At 42.9% G+C, this 20311-nt stretch overlaps 1 protein-coding gene across 2 annotated transcripts in view; it reads left to right on the top strand.

Moving 5' to 3' along the window:
- The window catches only part of TXK (TXK tyrosine kinase), a 78302-nt gene that overhangs the window by 37892 nt on the left and 20099 nt on the right, over positions 1-20311 (top strand). For both annotated transcript variants that reach the window (XM_051842510.2, XM_002709422.5), the window contains 4 exons: positions 2147-2226; positions 3642-3769; positions 9472-9546; positions 12800-12971. In XM_051842510.2, the coding sequence (XP_051698470.2) occupies positions 2147-2226; positions 3642-3769; positions 9472-9546; positions 12800-12971 (455 nt within the window). The remainder of the gene's footprint in view (positions 1-2146; positions 2227-3641; positions 3770-9471; positions 9547-12799; positions 12972-20311) is intronic.

Raw genomic sequence — 20311 nt, 5'->3', positions numbered from 1 at the left:
CCAGAGAGTCTATAAAAATGAATTGAGTGTTGAAAAGCATTTAAATTGTTCGCGACATGTTACCATCACAAACAATGCTGCAATAAACAGCCTTGTAAATGTTGTCTTGTCCAAGAGGACAAAATTGAATTATTTGCTCACAGGTGATGTGCAGATTTAGCATCACTGATATTTTCAATGATTCAAAGTAGTTGTGCCGATTTACACTGTGACAAGGAATAAGATAGACTAGTTCCCTACTCTTAGTTGTTTCACACTTTTCCCTCAATTCATTGGCTGAGAAATTGTATGTATTTTAAAAGTCGTGGATCTCCTTGATTACCAGTGCAGCTGAGCAACTTCTCGTGTTTCTTTTGGCCATGTGGGCTCCCCCTTCTGGGACGTGCCCTTTGCTCATTTTTCTTAATGCACTGTACCACAACGCCTGCCTCTGCAACTTCTATTTTTTAAAATAAGTTTGGGTTAAATCCTATTTGCTTAGGAGATATTTAAATTTTGGTTAGACTCTTTAAATATTTTATTTAGTATTTTTTGTGTTCAAAAGTGGGCCAGGAGGGGGCCGGTGCTGTAGTGTAGCAGGTAAGGCCACTGCCTGCAGTGCTGGCATCCCATATGGGCACTGGTTCGAGTCCCAGCTGCTCCACTTCCAATCCAGCTCTGTGCTATGGCCTGGGAAAGCAGTAGCAGATGGCCCAGGTCCTTGGGCCTCTGTACCCACATGGGAGACCTGGAAGAAGCTCCTGACTCCTGGCTTTGGATCAGCACAGCTCTGGCCATTGCGGCCATCTGGGGAGTGAACCAGCAGTTAGAAGAGCACGCGCGCTCTCTCTCTCTGCTTCTGCCCCTCTCTAATTCTGCCTTTCAAATAAATTTTTAAAAAATCTTTTTTTTAAAGTAAGCCTGGCTTGTAATTTTTGATCATCTTTGTCTAGATTTAGCATAAAAGTTAAACCATCATCATAAAATGAGGTGGGGGATGGGGCTTTGTCTCTTTTTCCAGTCTCTGTAGTGGTTTATATTGGGTGAAAGTTATCTACTCCTTAATGCTTAGGTTTATCTTTCTTGTAAAATAGTCTGAACATGCTGATCCTAAAAAAGATAGGTATTAGATAACTGATTTAATTTCCTTTTCTTTTTAATATGTTTGATAAGATTATTTATTTATTTGAAAGGCAGAGTTACAGAGAGGCAGAGAGAAAGAGGTCTTCCATCCACTGGTTTACTCCCCAGATGGCCGCATCACCCAGAGCTTTGTCAATCTGAAGTCAGGTGCCAGAAGCCTCCTCCAGGTTTCCTATGCTGGTGCAGAGACCCAAGGACTTGGGACATTTTCCACTGCTTTCCCAGGTGATAGCAGAGAGCTGGAACGGAAGTGGAGCAGCCGGGACTCGAACCAGTGCCCATGTGGGATGCCGGCACTGCAGACAACAGTTTTACCTACTATGTCACAGCACCAGCCCCACTACGCTCTTCTTGAATACTGAGTTTATCTCTGACATGGTCAGCCTCTTTTTCATAAATATGCTGATATTTTTTGTCCATATCAACTTCAGAATCCCCTTATTTTATTAAAAAAAAAAAAGGCTCCCCTGTTGGTTACACCAGATGTGTTAATTTAGAGAAGCATTTCCAGGCACTACAAATCACTGAGGTTTGAGGACCAATTTGTTCTAGAACCTATATGCCAATTATTTATATAGGAAAATTATAATGAGTCCCTACCTCAAGCAAAAATAATTGCAGGTGGGTTGAACACCTATTGAGAAAAGCAAGTACTTTTGTCAGTAGGGTAACTATGATTGACAGCAATTAATTGTACATTTCAAAATAGCTCTTAGAGAAGATCTTGTTTGTTCCCAATATGAAGAACTGACAAATGTACAATGTGATGGATATGCCAGTTACACTGAGCTGATGACCACATGGTGTTGTAGGTATTGAAATATCACACTGTACCTGGAAATATGTGTAACTTTTATGTGTCAATTTAAAAAGATCATGTGTACTTGTAAAAATAATCTCATTATTTATTGTAAGACGACAGTAAGTCACTTATAGTAAGTTGGTATAGCTTTTGTTTTCGTCACTGAGATACAGGTTGTCTTCCTAAGGAATACACTTGTACAATGAGTGAATTGTTTTGCAGTCTAAAGAAGGTACATTTATTGTCAGAGACTCAAGACATTTGGGATCCTACACAATTTCCGTGTTTATAAAAGCCAGGAGGTAAGCAATTTGATTTTGATTACTTGACGTCTGTCTTTTTAAATTTTTTTAAAGATTTATTTATTTATTTGAAAATCAGAATTACAGAGGGAGAGGCGTGGGGCGGGGGAGAGGTCTTCCAACTGCTATCTCTCCCTCTCTCTCTGTAACTTTGCTTTCCAAATAATAAAATAATTTTTAAAAGATATATGTTTTTTGAAAGAGTTACGGGTGGGGGGGATTGCTTTTCCATCCACTGGTTCACTCCTCAGATGGTTATAACGGCCAGGACTGGGCCAGGCGGAAGCCAGGAGCCTGCAATTCCATCTGGGCCTCTCATGTTGGGGGCACAGACCCAAACACTTGGGTCGTCTGCTGCTGCTTTTCAGGCTGTTAGCAGGGAGCTGGATCGGACGTGGAGCAGCTGGGACTGAAGCAGCACCCATCTGGGATGCTGGGTGTTGCGGGTGGTGGCTTTGCTCTCTACCTCTATGTCCCTCTGTGGCTCTGCCTTTCAAAATAAATAAATCTTTTTAAAAAATCAAAATAATCCCTGGGCGGTCTTTTTGTTTTGTTTTAAAAATAGAGACAGCATCACACGGAGAGTGTAAGTGAGGCCTGGTACAGGTACAGGGAGATGACTGTTGGCCTGCAAGTCAGAACACTGGCCCGTCCACGTGGTATCCCTGGCAGGCTGTGTGAGACACTGGATGATTACTTAGCCTCCTCATCTCCTTCTCCACCTTCAGTGGAGGGGGTCAGACTGGTTGTAGGAGGCCGTGTTGGTGGTCTCCTCCGATTCCTTAGGACTCCTGTGGCGTTGGCCTGCAGAGAGACCGCCTGCGCTCAGACAGCTTCCTGGGGTTTCTGACGTGGACCTTTTCCCGCTGGGGGAACTTGCAGGGCCCCGAGCTGAGCCGCAAGTCTCTGGGAGGTAACATCCCAGGAGCAGCCCTCCATCAGTGACGAGTGGTTCTTTAAGCTTCCCTGGGTCAGTTCTGAGTTTCTGAGGTGCGTCTCCCAGCCTCTCACCCCAGCCGTCCGTGGAATAAGCTGCGCACTAGCGCACCCTGTGTTGGTTTTCCAACCATTCCCATTTCCCAGCTCCCACAGTGCCTCGGCTTCTTTGTTTAATCAGTACTTGATATTCAAAAAAATGTTTCGAAACGTTCATCGTGAGCCATACTTTTTGGGACACTGTACTTGTCACCTAGATAACTTTGGCTGAAGTTAGATTGACTCAGGCGGCGCACACAAAGTCAGTGGAGGGGTTTCCCTGGGGCAGCGAGGCGTCTGTCGATGGACATCAATCCCCCTTCGTGTGTGGTGTTGTGGGATGAGAGTTTCCGCAGCAAGGACCTGTTGCTTGATGAATGGTCTTGGTTTCCGAGGGGTATCTCCGGCTTGTTTACTAATTCACGTTTTATCGATTGTAGAAGCACGGAGGCTATGATAAAACATTATCAGATCAAAAGGAATGACTCGGGACAGTGGTACGTGGCTGAAAGACACCTCTTCCCATCCATTCCCGAGTTGATCCGGTACCACCAGCACAACGCGGCGGGTAAGCGAGGAACTTCCGGTGCGGCGTGCAGGGGAGCCACGCCCTGCATGGGCAAGGCATCTTGGGTAATAGACGCCCAACGCGAGCTAACGGCCCTGCAGAAACTGCAATCTGTGTTCTGAGCAATTGCCCTTCTTGATGGTCCTTTGTTTTTGCAGGCAGTGGGAAGAGATGGGTCGAGTCTTGATTTTTCTGCCAGGTTAGAAAAAGGATAGCCGACAGAAGTTCAAAGGCCATTTGGTCATTACACATTTGCTCTTGACTTGGGGGTAAATGTAATGGGATTTCACATACCTGAAATACTGATGCTTCCCGCGTTTGTCCACTCAGTCCATTCTCTGTTTCAGGCAATCACAATAGAAAATTGCCTTAAAGTCTTTCTCTGTCCTTTCTTGTTTGGAAAACACAGAAACCAGCCTCTCACGGATACATTTTGGCTTAAATACTCCTGAGGCATTCTCTTCTCCAGCTGTTGTCTGCAATCATTGCTCTTTCGCTCTACAGAAAGTTTCAGGATCCCAGAAGTTCCACAGTGATCACAACCACACCGCTGGTCTTCAGCCCTCACCCAACCTTGGTTGAACCACTCTGAGCACCTGCGGGGAGGGGGACTTTTCTTACTTCAGCATTACAGAATTGGGAACCCAATGCAATTTTTCCTCTTGTTTTATTTTATATATATATATATAAAAAATATATAAAAATATATAAATATATTATATATAAATTTATATATATATATATAAATTTTTTTTCACGCAAAACTGTGTTGGCAGAAAAAGCCCTTGTGGAAAGAGGCCACTGGTTGTCCAGTTCTAAATATCAGGAAGAATTCCAAGGAAATTTCTAGCCAGTTATGGGATGAGTCCTCATGGATATCTCAGATGGTCACAGGGAGTTTGGTGGGGGGGGGGCACAATGGCTGGGTGGGATGGGGGGGGCACACAGAAAGCTCCAAGCAGGTGGTCAGTTCTGTTTTCTCCTCCACTCCTCTTGTTCCTTCCATCAAAGATAAAATTCAAGGGGCTGGCACTGTGGAATAGTAGGATAATCCTCCACCTGCAGTGCTGGCATCCCATGTGGTCACTGGTTCAAGTCCTGGCTGCTCCACTTCTGATCTTGCTCTCTGCTGTGGCCTGGAAAAGCAGTGGAAGATGGCCCAAGTCCTTGGGCCCCTGCTCCCACGTGGGAGACCCAGAAGAAGCTCCTGGCTCCTGGCTTCAGATCAGCTTAACTCTGGCCATTTGGAGAGTTAACCAGCGGATGGAGGTCTTTCTCTTTGTCTCTCCCTCTCACTGTATTTAACTGTACCTTCAAATAAATAAATAAAACCTTTTTTTTTTAAAAGAAAAATTCAAGAAAGAGCGGTTACATAGTGAGGATAAGAAATAAAGAAAGGGATCAGAATGTGCTGACAATGAAAGACATGAGTGAGAAGTTATTAAGTAAAGGGAGAAAGTACAGAGAAGTCAGATCACAGTCCCATTTTTATAAAAAAAATACTTATGCGTGCACAGGAAAACTATGTAACAATTACTTTTTAAAAAGACTTATTTATTTGAAAAGCAGATAAAGTTACACATAGGTAAAGGGAGAGAGAAAGAGAGAGAGTGAGAGAGAGGGAGGGGGGGGGTCTTCCATCCACTGGTTCACTCTTCAAATGGCTGCAACAGCCAGGGCTGGGCTGATGAGGGACCAGGAGCTTCTTCCAGGTCTTCCACAAAGGTGCAGGGGCCCAAGCACTTGGGCCATCTTCTGCTGCTTTCGCAGATGCATTAGGAGCTGGGTCAGAAGTGGAGCAGCCAGGACTTGAACTGGCACCCATGTGGGATGCTGGCACTGCAGACAGTGGCTTAACCTGCTGTGCCACAGAGCTGGCCTTGACGTTTAGTAACTTTTAAGTGAATATGGTTATAGTAGACTGTAAACTGCTAGTGTTTACCTTTGTGGATCAAGGCTGGGGATAAGGGACACTTTAGGGTTTGAATTTTTTAATTATAATGCCCATAAATTATCCTTATAATGGGTTAAATACCATAAAGATGATTTTGAAATGAGAAAACTGGGTCAATGAAGCACATATTGAAAACCAGGGATTGGAAAAGTGGAACCACATGGCTGTTTTGTTAAAGAGAAAAGAGAGTAGGAAAGAAATCCGAAAGAAGGAAGGTAGACGAGAAGGCAGGGACCCAGAAAGAACGGACATCTGTTAAAGACATGTTCTAGGTCGGGCCCCATTCTGAGGGCTTTCACGTGTATTTATTTAATCTCCAGTATGATCCAATGAGGTAGGAGCTGTCCGTGTCTCCATGATACAGACGAGGAAACACCTGGAGGTAACGTTCTCAAGACCACACAGCTAATAGGTTTCTATGGCGAGACTTTAACCCACAGAAATCTCAGGCCTCGAACCCACTGGCTCCAGAGGCTCTGCTCAGCTGTCCCATATCCGTCAGGCAGAGGCTACCCACATCATGGGAGGACATTTGGAGGGTCCAGTGTTGAGACCGAATTGGAATCCTGGCCATCCTGCCTCCTTTCTAACCCCTGGTCAGTTTAGCACATGGTAATTCATTGTCTTCCCAGAAAAAGGAGCAATGCAAAGAGAGTGACAGGTTTCATTCTGTCAGAGAGCAATAGACCACCAAGCCATCAGCCGTACGTCCCTCAAGTCCCAGAAGAACCATTCCGCAAGTAATAACTTCAGAGCTGGCAGAGGAGAGACCTTTAGGCACAGAGGTTAAGACCAGGCTTGGAACGCATGCATCCCACGTTGAGGAGCCAGGGTTTCCGTCTCGGCCGTGCTTCTGTTCCAGTCTGCTGCTGAGCACTCTGGGAGGCAGCAGGTGACAGCTCAAGTACTTGGGTCCCTGCCAGCCACCTGAGAGACCTGGACTGGGCTCCGGGCTCCTGGTTTCAGCCGGCAATTGGGAGTGAAACAGCGGGTGAATGATCTCAATATGTCTGTTTCTGTCTCCCTCTCCATCTCTCTGCCTTTGAAATAAAAGTAAGTATTGAAGTTAAAAAGATGCTTGTGTTCTACTTAATACCTAACTTCAGATTAGTTATTATAGATCCTTCCTTCTCTTTTTCTTTCTCTTTCTTTTTTCTTTCTTTCTTTCTTTTTTTTTTTTTTAAGATTGTATTTATTTATTTGAGAGACAGAGTCGCAGAGAGAGGGAGAGACAGAGAGAAAGGGCTTTCATCCACTGGTTCACAATGGCTGCGACGGCTGGAGCTGGTTTTATCTGAAGCCAGGAGCTTCTTCTGGGTCTCCCACTTGGGAGCTGGGGCCCAAGCACTTGGGTCATCTTCCACTGCTTTCCCAGGTACGTTAGCAGAGAGCTGGTTCATGTCCCAGCTGCTCCTCTTCAGATCCAGCAGAGGAGCAGCCGGGACATGAACCAGCACCCCTGTGGGTTGCCGGCACTGTGGGTGGAGGCTTAGCCCGCTACACCACTGTGTCAGCTCCTCTTTGGGATCTTTCAATAGGTCTGGGTCATCTGCAGGATGTAATGCTCGGCTGGCGCCGGGCTCACTAGGCTAATCCTCCTCCTGCGGTGCCGGCATCCCGGGGTTCTAGTCCCGGTTGGGGCACCGGATTCCGTCCCAGTTGCCCTTCTTCCAGTCCAGCTCTCTGCTGTGGCCCGGGAGTGCAGTGGAGGATGGCCCAAGTGCTTGGGCCCTGCACCCGCATGGGAGACCTGGCTCTTGGCTGTAGCAGCCATTTTGGGGGTGAACCAATGGAAGGAAGACCTTTCTCTCTCTCTCTCTCTCTCACTGTCCACTCTGCCTGTCAAAAAAAAAAAAAAAAAAAAAAAAAAAAAAGTAATGCTCCCTAGCCTGGCTTACAGGGCCTGTCGTAACCAGAATGCTGCCCGTCTTTCAGTGATGATTTCTTGTCTCTGCTACCTCCTGAGTTCTGCTCAAGAACCCACCATTGTGCTGTCCACGCCGCAGTATCCGCTCATGCTCCCGCCTCTGCCTGGAATGTCCTCCACTCGTTCCCCTCCTCGGTTGTCCCCACCTGTCAGACTCATAGCAGCTGCCAGAAAACTGGATTCAGCCGTGTGTTAGGTACTCTTTCTGTCCCAGAGCATCACACCTATTTCTTTCCATTGAAGTGGCCTCTCTACCTGTCTTCATTGAGACAGAGCCCTCTGTCTCTCAGCCTTGTCTGACCAGTCCTGGATCTGCTGAGCTCTTTGAGATTTACCCGGAGTAGTGTCTTAGACACAGTAGGCATATAATACGTGCTTCTTTTCTTATACCGGCCAACCTTGTTTCTGTCTTCTAACCTTTGTGCACGCTGTTCCATCTGCCTGGAGGGAGCTTCCTTGTGGTCTTTGTGAGATGGCCCCTTGCCAACAACAGCAGCCTAGCTGTCTTCTTGTCCTAAGGCCTATCAGTTTAAAGTGAGAATTTGCGAGGTACACCCAAATGTTATGGTCAAGAATGTAAAGTATACTTTATAATAGGAAAATCTTGGAAATAATCTTAAGTTCAATTATTGAAGTCCTTAACATATATCAGTGACATGCTTCACATAAAAAGCTTATAAGAACACATTTACATTTTTGTAAAGTGTATTGGGTGCACATATGCTTTTGATTATGCATGTAGAGATTTTTGCAAAGATGTTCACCAAACTGATCACAATGTGTAATGGTTTATGGAAAATGTGGTTTATAAAAATCCTATGTATCAATTTTATTTTTTTGTGCACCAAAGTTAATTTTTCTTTTAATCCCACTTCCCCCACATTATTCTTTAAAATTAATTAATTTATTTGAAAGTCAGAGATACACACAGAGAGAAGGAGAGGCAGAGAGAGAGAGAGAGAGAGAGAGAGGTCTTCTATCTGCTGATTCACTCCTCAATTGGCTGCAGTGGCTGGAGCTGTGCCGATTGGAAGCCAGGAGCTTCCTCTGGGTCTCCCAAATGGGTGCAGGGGCCCAAAGACTTGGGCCATCTTCTACTGATTTCCCAGGCCATAGTAGAGAGCTGGATCAGAAATGGAACAGCCGGGACTTGAACCGGTACCCATATGGGATGCTGGCACTGCAGGCGGCAGCTTTACCTGTTACGCCACAGCACCAGCCCCTTTATTTTATTTTACTTTTTTAAGATTCATTTTATTTATTTGAAAGACAGAGTTACAGAGAGAGGTAGAAACAGAGAGAGGTCGGTCTTCCATCCATTGGTTCACTCCCCAGAGCCGATCCAAAGCCAGGAGCCAGGAGCCTCCTCCGGGTCTCCCACATGGGTGCAGGGGCCCAAGCACTTGGACTATACTTCCTCTGCTTTCCCAGGCCACAGCAGAGAGCTAGATCAGAAGAGGAGCAGCCGGGACCAGAACCAGTGCCCATATGGGATGCTGGTGCTTCAGGCCACGGCGTTTACCTGCTGTGCCACAGTGTTGGCCCCAACACATCATTTAAAGTATCTCTGTATATTAAGATTTTATGAAAGATCCTTCTGGCCATCTTTCTACTCTCTTAGAGTCTTTAAATTGAGTCCAATGAACCTATATTTTTTCTAAAACAATGGTTTTCAAATGGGAAAAATGAGCAAATAGGCTAACTTGTAAAATAAATTATTTTGTCTAATTATTTGAAGAATGGTACTAGCTTCTAGTATATGTGTTTATTCCTCCTGTATTAATAGCTAGCTTTGAAATACTGATTTCTCTTTCTTCCCAGGTCTCATGACCCGTCTCCGCTCCCCAGTTGGTCTGATGGACAACTGTTTACCGGCCACAGCTGGCTTTAGCTATGGTAAGGTGTGCACACCCAACTGAGGAAACCCGCAGATCCAGAGAAGCATTTTCCTAAGTTCCCTAAAGATTGTTTAACTTTTCAGCCCTTTGGAAATGTCTATCTCTAGATACATTTCTTTTCAAAGTTTAAATCCCCATCGTTGATGCCTAAACAGATGCATTTCATAAGGGCAGTTTCAGTCTTAGAAGAAACATTTCAGTTTTATTTCAAATTTCCCTATTTATTATCAGCCTTATTCTGAACCCTTTTCATAAATTGCAATTCTTTTTATTTGGATGTTTGTGGTGTTGCTTTCTGGCCACAAGGGTGGCTGGGCGATGATGGCTTGCCAAGAGAGTCTACTGAAAAGAACTGCTAAAAGGAACCTTTTCACCTTTTTCTTTTTCCAAGTAAACTTGCACAGTGTTTCATCCAAACCACATCCTACACAAATGTGGTTTTGCAAAACTGCGAGTTGAAAGAATCGATTTTCTAACTTGGTGTCATGTTATTTCCTTAAACAGCTCTCATTAGTGGGACTCAGTATATGCTGAAGAAAAAGGGTAATAAATTATCTGTGTGACAAGTGACCAAGATTCAGTCTCATTGGCTTACATGATTTCAGGGTGTAATGGATGTGTAGATCATCCCTTTGTCCCATAGATATCATATGTAATAAAAAGGCCCACCGCTAGCAATTTATTTAAGTTATACATGGTTATCTTTAATTTCTTAAAAGTAGATTTACCAACTTTAACATACACAACAGTACACAGTTCGTAAGTCTACAACTTGATTTGTTTTGCCTGGTTTTGACTGATCTATGAATGGAATCAGACCTGGCACACTCTTCAGAGTCTGGCTTCTTCCTGTCCTCATTATTCTGAGAATTTCATTCACGGTGCAGAGTGTGGCTTGCTCACTTCTGTTGTGGTGTGAAAGTCACATGACTTTCCCATAACTGATTTCCCCATGCTTCTTTAGCTGATCATTGGATTGTTAACGGTTTTGGGCTCTTACAAATAATATCATTATGAACATTCCTATGTGTCCTTTGGTGAATTTAGGTGTCCATTTATTTTCCCGCATATCATAGATTTACACTTACGGGTAGAATTGCTGGCTCATCAGGTTTGCACATGCTCAGATTTAATAGATCAGATCAGTTTTCCAAAAAGCTTGTACCAAATTACATACCCATCAACAATGCATAAGATTCCATTTGCTCCATTTCATACTTTTGCTCTTGCCAGTATTTAGTATTTTGGTTTTTAAAAAAATATTTTCTTGGGGCTGGTGCTGTGGCATAGCAGGTAAATCCACCACCTGCAGTGCCAGCATCCCATATGGGCACCAGTTAGAGTCCTGGCTGCTCCACTTCCGATCCAGTTCTCTGCTATGTATGGCCTTGGAAAGCAGTAGAATATGGTCCAAGTGCTTGGGCCCCTGCGCCCACGTTGGGAGACCTGGAAGAAGCTCCTGGCTCCTGGCTTCAGATTAGCGCAGCTCTGGCTGTTGCAGCCATTTGGGGAGTGAACCAGCCGATAGAAGATCTCTCTCTCTCTCTTTCTGCCTCTGCCTCTTTGTAACTCTGCCTTTCAAATAGATAAATAAATCTTTAAAAAATATTTTCTCATAATGGTTTAGATTTGCACTTCCCAGATGACTATTTTAATCCACTTTTCATAGGCTTACTTGCTATTTGGAGAGTTTCTTTTCTGATAGCATATTCTGTTCAACATTTTCATATCAAAAAAGCATACGTGTCTTTTCTAATTGGCTTATTCATATTCTGAATAGAAATGTTTTGCTCATCATATGTCTTAGAAATATCTTTTCCCTATGCATGTCTTACTTTTTCTTTCTTTTAATGGGGTTCTTTTGATAAAAAGATAAAATTGTTAAATACAATTTACCAATATTTTCCTTTATGGTATATTCCGTTGAATAAATTTATACCAATTCCAAAATTATAAATATATTCTCCCATGTTGCTTTTAAATACTTTGCACAGTTGGTACAAGGAGCTATTGGCTTCACAGTTCTTTTAAATACATTATTATTAAAAATTTTATTTAAGGTATACAGATTTCATGCATTTCATATATACAGATTTAGGAATACAGTGACACCATGCTACACTTATGCTCCAACCCTTTTTCCTCCTCCCTCTCCTATTCCCTCTCTTAATTTTTACAAAGACCTATTCTCAGTTTACTTTATTCTAAAAGTCCCAGTGGCTGTTCATATAGGAAGAGGACAGGCTAATCCATTAAGATTTGGTCCTTAGAGTTTTCAAGAAGGTTGTTTTAAGAAGAGTTCTTTTTTTCTGATTTGCTTTTTAAGAGTAATATATGTTAACAAATTTCACTTCAAATATTCCTTTAGATATCTGTTAGAATTCTAACCTCGAACATGTTTATTAGATGAATGAATTAGACTTTTCCCTAAGGAGAGGCTGCACCAAGGCAGAAAAGCCTTAAGGGTTAGAGGGAGAATAGAAGAAGTCAAAACAAGGCAAGGGAATATTGCAGGTTTGCCCACCAGGACAAAAACAGATTGGAGACATACATATTTTAGGTTCCATGTCTTCGTAGTTTTGGTAGATTTAGTTTAGAGAGCCTCATCATAGGTATCTTAGAAGAGAATGTATTCTGTTATTCATAATTTGTCATATGGGCCGGTGCCAGGGCTCACTAGGCTAATCCTCCGCCTTGCAGCGCCGGCACACCGGGTTCTAGTCCCAGTCAGGGCGCTGGATTCTGTTCCGGTTGCCCCTCTTCCAGACCAGCTCTCTGCTGTGGCCCGGGAGTGCAGTGGAGGATGGCCCAAGTGCTTGGGTCCTGCACCCCATGGGAGACCAGGATAAGTACCTGGCTCCTGACATCAGATAAGCGTGGTGCGCCAGCCGCAGCGCGCCGGCCACAGCGGCCATTGGAGGGTGAACCAACGGCAAAGGAAGACCTTTCTCTCTGTCTCTCTCTCTCTCACTGTCCACTCTGCCTGTAAAATAAATAAATAAATAAGTCATATGTTCTTCAAGTAAGTAAAGTTTGTGTTTCAAAACTTGAATTCCGGAATTACAGATTGAAGCTATAATTAGAATGTTAAAATAGTATTAATCTTTTCCAATCATTTCATTTATACATTTTTTAACCCCTATGTGAAATAAGGATATATAATTTCTAATTTTTTCCAGTTTTCATCTTCCTAGTTTTTTTTTTTTTTTTTTTTTTTTTACCAATTGTAACATGGATGTTTGCTTTTCTAGAAAAGTGGGAGATAGATCCATCTGAATTGGCTTTCGTCAAAAAGATTGGAAGCGGTCAGTTCGGGGTAGTCCATCTAGGTAAATGGCGAGCACACATCCAGGTGGCCATCAAAGCTATCAACGAAGGCTCCATGTCTGAAGAGGATTTCATCGAAGAGGCAAAAGTGATGACGTAAGTGTAAACAACACCCAGGCAAACTTCCTGAGGCATCCTGGTAGTGTGGTGAGAACATGGATTTTGGAGTCAGCCGCACCTGGATTTGTATCCAAGCTAGTTATGTCATCCAGGCAAATCATTTGACTTCTGTGTGACCTGGGTGAGTTGTTTTACATTTCTAAGCCTCAGTTTTCTCTTTACAAAATGGGGATATCAGTACCTACCTCATTGGATCAGTGTGCAAATTAAATGAGATAATCTGTGAAAATGTCAAGCAAGTTTATTCTTTTCAGCTCAATAATAGGTGTCTAGTAAGTGCTCTTTATTTTCATTTTTTTTCCTTTTCCCAGAAGCAAACACATTGTTTTTGTCCAGATGATAATACCAAGTATGTTGCTCATTATTTGAAAGGGCATCCCCCAGTGGCCAAAAGAATGTCATGTTTTTATAAGAACACAGCTTTTGCTTTCAAAGAATTTAGGAATCCAGAGTTTCAAAAGAAGTGGCTCCTTGTAGATCACTGGACACTGCCCTTCTGCGATTTTGCTGGGATAGCATTTTGACTCTCTGGACCCATAGCTGTTATATGACTATAACTTGGCATCGATGGGACCAGCCAATAATTTGGCACAGTTGAAAGCCACATCCTTTAAAGATTTAGTCAGCATTTACTTAGAGGAGAAACACCTGCAGGTGGTGTTCCCTAGTTCTCTATTGTCCAGGGAACTTTAGTTGCAGATCTCCATTAGAGAAGAACAAAACAAAGCAAAAGACAAAACAAATGACAGACGCGATTACCCATTCTCTTTAAAAACAGACCAGTGATATCTCTTGGGACTCTCAACCCATACCCAAATAACCAATTGAACTATCATTTTCAAGAAGGGACCATCGAAGAAGGAGGTACCTTTCTCTGAAGGGAGGAAAGAACTTCCACTTTGCTTATGGCCCTGTCTAAATAATGTTGGAGTTGGTGGACTCAAAAGGCTCCCATAGACTTGACAGCTCATGACAAGAGCCTCTGGTGATCACTGATGTCATAAATAAGAGTGTCATTGTTAAACCAACAACAGGAGTCACTGTGCACTTGCTCCCCATGTAGGACCTCTGTCCTTAATGTGTTTTACTATGTGAATTAACGGTAAAATTAGTCTTCAAACAGTACTTAATGCTTTGTGTATCTGTGTGGGTGCAAACTGTTGAAATCTTTACTTAGTGTAGAGTCGGTCTTCTGTATATAAAGATAATTAAAAATGAATCTTAATGAAGAATGGGATGGGAGAGGGAGTAGGAGGAGGGATGGGCGTCAGGGTGGGAGGGCAGGAATGGGGAAAGAACCGCTATATTCCAAAAGCTGTGCCTATGAAATTTATTAAATAAAAGCTTTCTTAAAAAAATCCTTTCCACCCACTTACAATAGAACATACTCTGCGGGGTATTAGGCCAAACACAATTTTCCAGGGACATCTTCCCGATGATGTGTTTATGTCCCTGGATAAACCAAGCACCCATCTGTCTGGACTTTGCTCCCATCTGCATATCATCATGGTTTTCCTATATCTAAAGGACAAACATAGTAGTCCTATGTATTGGATTAAATATAGCATAGTAAGAAAATAATGAATGGGAGACGTGTGATTCAGGGAGAGTTAAAGCCGTGTTAGAATCCCTGTAGGCCAGCGCTGTGGCTCACTAGGCTAATCCTCTGCCTGCGGTGCCGGCACATGGGTTCTAGTCCTGGTCGGGGCGCTGGATTCTGTCCTGGTTGCCCCTCTTCCAGGCCAGCTCTCTGCTGTGGCCCGGGAGTGCAGTGGAGGATGGCCCAAGTGCTTGGGCCCTGCACCCCATGGGAGACCAGGATAGGCACCTGGCTCCTGGCTTCGGATCAGCGCAGTGCGGCCAATTGGGGAGTGAACCAACGGAAGGAAGTCCTCTCTCTCTCTCTGCCTTTCTTCTCTCTGTGTAACTCTGACTTTCAAATAAATAAATAAAATCTTAAAAAAAAGGAAATCAGAACTGTGACCTGTCGGGCACAAATCTCTAATTTTATGATATAATATATGATATAATTTTATGATATAAAATTACCAAACTCTTCTTGGGCAGCTAATATATGCCAGATCTGACAGCTGTCGCCACACCTGTCAGCTGGAATGGTTGCCCTCCTTTGTGGTTTTCCAGTGCAGAAGAAAGTCTTCAGCAATCGACTGTGCTCTTCCTCCCTGTATTGCAGGATGCAGGCCCCCCCCCGCCCCCGGGGCCTGTTCTCATGGGTTTCAGAGCACCTGCGAGATTATTTAGAAGAATGACAGAAAATCCGTGTGTTTCTCTTAGGTGACTTCAGCCCAGAAAATCTGATTAAACTTTGAAGTTTTCTCTCTGCATTCTCACCTTGGCTTATACTTTTCATAATATGTGCACATGCATGATTTCAGTTAATATTCACTGGAAGAAGGCCAGGTTGTATTATCTCCATTTCACACATGGAAGAAATTGACACTTAGAATGTTCAGATAAGTAGCTTCTGGTCATGCAACCAGTAGGAGCTAAAACAACTACTTGAGCTCAGCTCTTATGATTAGGAGTAGTGTACTTTGTATCAATTATTGTAATATTGCATTGCCTTTACCAAGCCCTTTTAGTTACTGAATGAGGGGTTTGTGTCTTTGGATATAGGGTGTCTTTGGACTGACCTTTATGGTGATATGTGAACTACTAATATTTAAAATAAAAGAAACATGTACAGTACATTTAATTCTCTAAGAGCTTTTTCATGTATATCTCATTTTATCTACATCATCATGTCTACAATTAAATATTTTAGTTTTTGTGATAGACGTCTTTAATATTTTTATATCATATTATGCCGAATGGAATAAAGTAAAAACTGAAAATACCCTTGTCCTTCTCTCTCCTCTTCCCTATGTGTTTACCTCCAGGGGGTAATGAATTAGTTAATAAGGGCTTTAGCTGGACTCTTAGCCCTTATTACTAAAATAAAATAATTTCTATAATTTAAAGTCAAGTTACTTTTAACAATATTTTAATAATAAATGAAATCTTACTCAAAATACCTTTAAAAATAGAACTTTTGGAAAATAGAGAAAAGGAGAAATTTTACCCATTTTCTTTCATGACACTGCCATTTCCCTTTTAGCATTTTTTCAATCAGATCTTTTATATAATACTATTAAATCCTCACTACAAGGCTGACTTTAAAAATCAAAATTCAAGAAGGTAAATGAATACAGAGTTTGGAAAAGTATAGCGGTCAAAAAAGAAGGACTTAGGAGTGAGAGGAAAGGAAAAATTCTAGGAACTCCGTCTACTCTCAGGCGTGGTGAGTGGCGGGTGGTGGTGGTGGTGGTGGGTGGCAGGTGGTGAGTAGCACCTCTGCTGGATGGAGGATTTCACAGGGAATGGTCAGAACATCCAACAGGCAACAGATGGACAAAGACAGAGCCTGCCTCTGAATGCCTGTCTATATTAAATCATAAATGCAAATTGCATTGTAAGCTCTTGCAATATATCCATGAATAATTTCTTGGATTAGAAATAATTTATTTCCCACAGAATGGGAGAGAAAACATTTGCACAGTATGTATCTGATAAAGGATTAATATTCAGAATATATAAGGAGCTTAAGAAACTCAACAACAACAAAACAATCTATTTAAGAAATGGGCAACACCCTGCCCAGTCTTTCCTGCCTGTCAGGTAGCCCAGTCGCAGCCTGGCGACCCTTGGCACCTGCAAACATGGCACGGAGCGTGCGGGCCCGGCCTGCAGCCTGCTGCGGGTCTCAGTGCCAGCTGCTCCCTGCCTGCCTCTGCCCTGGCGACTGGGAGCGGGCACCGTCATGCGCTGCACATGGGAGCTGCTCTGCTCTCCATGCATAAATTCACAGAGAAGCGTGAACAGGTAGCAGCAGAACATGGCATTGGAGCAGTGGGAACCAGCAATTTTGCGCAGGAAGCTCTGAGAGATGTTGTCTACTGTAGTCTGCCTGAAGTTGGGACAAAATTGATAAAACAAGATGAGTTTGGTGCCTTTAGAAAGTGTGGAAGTTGGGCCGGCGCCGCGGCTCACTAGGCTAATCCTCCGCCTTGCGGCGTCAGCACACCGGGTTCTAGTCCCGGTCGGGGCGCCGGATTCTGGCCCGGTTGCCCCTCTTCCAGGCCAGCTCTCTGCTGTGGCCCGGGAGTGCAGTGGAGGATGGCCCAGGTGCTTGGGCCCTGCACCCCATGGGGAGACCAGGAGAAGCAGCTGGCTCCTGCCTTCGGATCAGCGCGGTGCGCCGGCCACGGCGGCCATTGGAGGGTGAACCAACGGCAAAGGAAGACCTTTCTCTCTCTCTCTCTCTCACTCTCACTGTCCACTCTGCCTGTCCAAAAATAAATAAATAAAGATAAATAAATAAATAAAGAGTGTGGAAGCTGCTTGTGAACTCTATTCTCCTCTAGCAGGAGGAGTAACTGAACTCATGAAGCCTTGCAGAGGACCCAGGACTCGTCAACAAATCCTGTTATGAGGATGGTTGACTGAGCAAGATGACTTCAGGACTAGGTGAACTAATAGGAGAAGAAGCCTGTGAAAAACGTGTGAATGTTGAGGAGTGAAAGTGGAACCCGAACATGACCTAGAGTGGAATAACTTAATCCAGCGCAGTTATCTTAAATTAGTGGCGGACAGGAAAGCGTACCCTAGTATATTGTTGGTGGGAATGCAAATTAGTAGAAGCATTATGGAAAACAGTATGACGATTCCTCAGAAAGCTGAAAGTGGATCCACCATATGACCCAGCCATCCCTCTCCTTGGAAGTGAAGTCAGCACATCCAGGAGATACCTGCACTCCTGTATGTATAGCAGCCCGATTCATAATAGCAAAGATATGGATGCTACCTAGATGCCCATCAACCAAGGCTGGATAAAGAAAATGTGATGTACATATATACAATGGAACATTTGCCACAAAAAGGGAAATCATGACATTTCAAAAAACAAAAAAGGATGAAATTGGAGGTCATTATGCTAAGAGAAGTAAACCAGACCCAGAAAGAAAATGTTTCCTCTTATTTGTGCAAGTTGATATATAGAGTATAAAAATTGTGTGGATGCGATGTTATTTGATATGTAGTTATAAATATTGCTTCACTGAATTATACCCTATGCACTACAGTAAATCCTTCTTTCCCTGTTATGATCATTATCACGAATCCCATATTTTGTGATATTAATATCCCTGTTTTCAAGAAAAAATAGAATAAGTATGTATAAAATATCTACATAGGAACTTAATGGCAAAATGTTAAAAATCATTAAATCTTAAAAAATTATAAAAAAGAGATAATGTATTTCATGGTGGTTTCATAGCATTGCTAACAGCTTTGTTAAACAAAATCCAGTACCAATGACATCTCTCAGTTTTATTCAACAACTGTTGATGGCTGACTGTGTGCCAGGCAGTGTTCTAAGTACAGGAAAGATGGTGACACACAGGACAGGTAAGGAGCTTACTTGTGCATATGTTCTAGTGAGCAGTGCAAGAAGGAGAGGTAAGGCTGCGACTACGAAATGATGCCGTGAGAGCCAGGGGTGGGCTGAGCGCTCAGATTGGGCAGTCGGGGACGACGGGAAGGGTCTGCTCTGGTTTGTGTTTTGTACCTCACTCCGGCTTCCCTGTGGAGTTTGTGGGAGAGTAGGTTGTAAGTTACTGCAGGGGTCCAGGAGGAAGCTGATGGCAGGTGGCATGAGGGCGGGGATGGAAACAGTCGTCCCAGGACGCGTTTTTGGGATGAAGTTATGGAGACTTGCTGATAGATTGCATGTGGCAGATGATGGGAGGAAACTGGGGGAGCAGAGATGATGCCAGGGTTTCGTGGGCACCATCAGAGGTTGCCCCTGCGTGTACTGAAATGAGGGAAGAATGAAGTTGTGCGACCGAGTCGGGAGGGATCAAGACTTCTGCTGTGGATGTGTTGAATTTGAGAGGCTTGTTAGCTACCCAGGGGTGACCGACTGCTCAGCTAAGCATATGTCTGGAAGTGAGAAGAAAGGTCAAGGGTCAGGGAGGGAGCACTGGACACGATATTTAAGACCTTGGAACTCAATACGATTACCTAGGGAAAGACAATAATTGGAAAAAGGGAAGAGGAGAACACTGTCAAGGGTCTGAAACTTTGCAAATAACAAACTTAAAACGTACACGTGACATGTTTGCCCCGTGAGGAACCATAAATACTTCCCTAAACTGAGAGCTAATGTGTATTAAGAGGTTCCAAACTTATTGCAAACAGGAACGTAATTTGATTTCAAGTTTGTAAATGCCCATGGGAAATACCACACACTCAGGATTTATTTGTCTTTTCCCCTCATTTCTGATGGCAGTTTGCCTTCTTTCTGACGGATTTTTGCAAGTGATCTTGCTAAGCAAATGTAGCATATTGTTCAGTTTCAAGTGCTTCCATGTGGGGATCAGCTTGGTGGATTTCTCATGGCAAATGAATATTCCATTTTAGACTTGCTTTCCTGCCGTTATCCTGCACATAGTAAACTTTCTTTCTTAACTGAAAGTACACTTTATGAATTCAGATGCAAATCAGAAGAAAAATGTATTTATACCCCATTTACTGGAGTGTTCTCACAAACTAATTTTATGATAATGTGTCAGTAATCACTCATATATGTTTTACGGTGGATAGTCTTCTGAATCTTTGATTTCAGGTTTGTAAATAAAAAGAAGTAACTTTTTTGAGGTACTTTTAGTTAACCCAGAGTCAACTTCTTATATATCTTCTAAAGTTACAAGCATTAATTAGAATTGTTTTCCATGATTATTAGTTGACATAAAAGAGCTTTAGAGGTTGAAGGCTATAGTCCCAGAAGAAACAATAAACTTTTGAATTCTAGGTGCCTAAAAAGCTCTGGATATGTTTCAGCAGGCACAGTTCTAGGACTGTGTGTGTGTGTGTGTGTGTGAGAGAGTGAGAGTGACAGAGAGAGAGAGAGAGATGCTAAATGCACAAGGTATCATACTGGCAAGTAGTTTTGAGTCTCTAACTTTATTTTTTATTTTATTTAATATGCTCTTTATTTTGAAATTACATCAAAATAGGCAGTTTAATTTCCAAACAAAAGAAATCTTCAAGCAAATGTTTTTTATCTTTTTCCTTAACACAATCAGGCATTGGTTGATAAAACTCTCTGGCTGTTTTGATTAAACTTTAACAAATCACTGCATTTTGAAATTTGGCACCAAAAGAATGTCCATTACAGGTTGTCATACACAATTATAAGAGCAGAAATATTATATTGTGACTCTTGCTGATATTGCTAGTCATTAGAATATGGATTT

Source organism: Oryctolagus cuniculus, chromosome 2, assembly GCF_964237555.1.
Source record: "Oryctolagus cuniculus chromosome 2, mOryCun1.1, whole genome shotgun sequence".
Classification (NCBI taxonomy): domain Eukaryota; kingdom Metazoa; phylum Chordata; class Mammalia; order Lagomorpha; family Leporidae; genus Oryctolagus; species Oryctolagus cuniculus.
The sequence above is the reverse complement of the archived record's forward strand: the minus strand, read 5'-3'. Positions and strand labels throughout refer to the sequence as shown.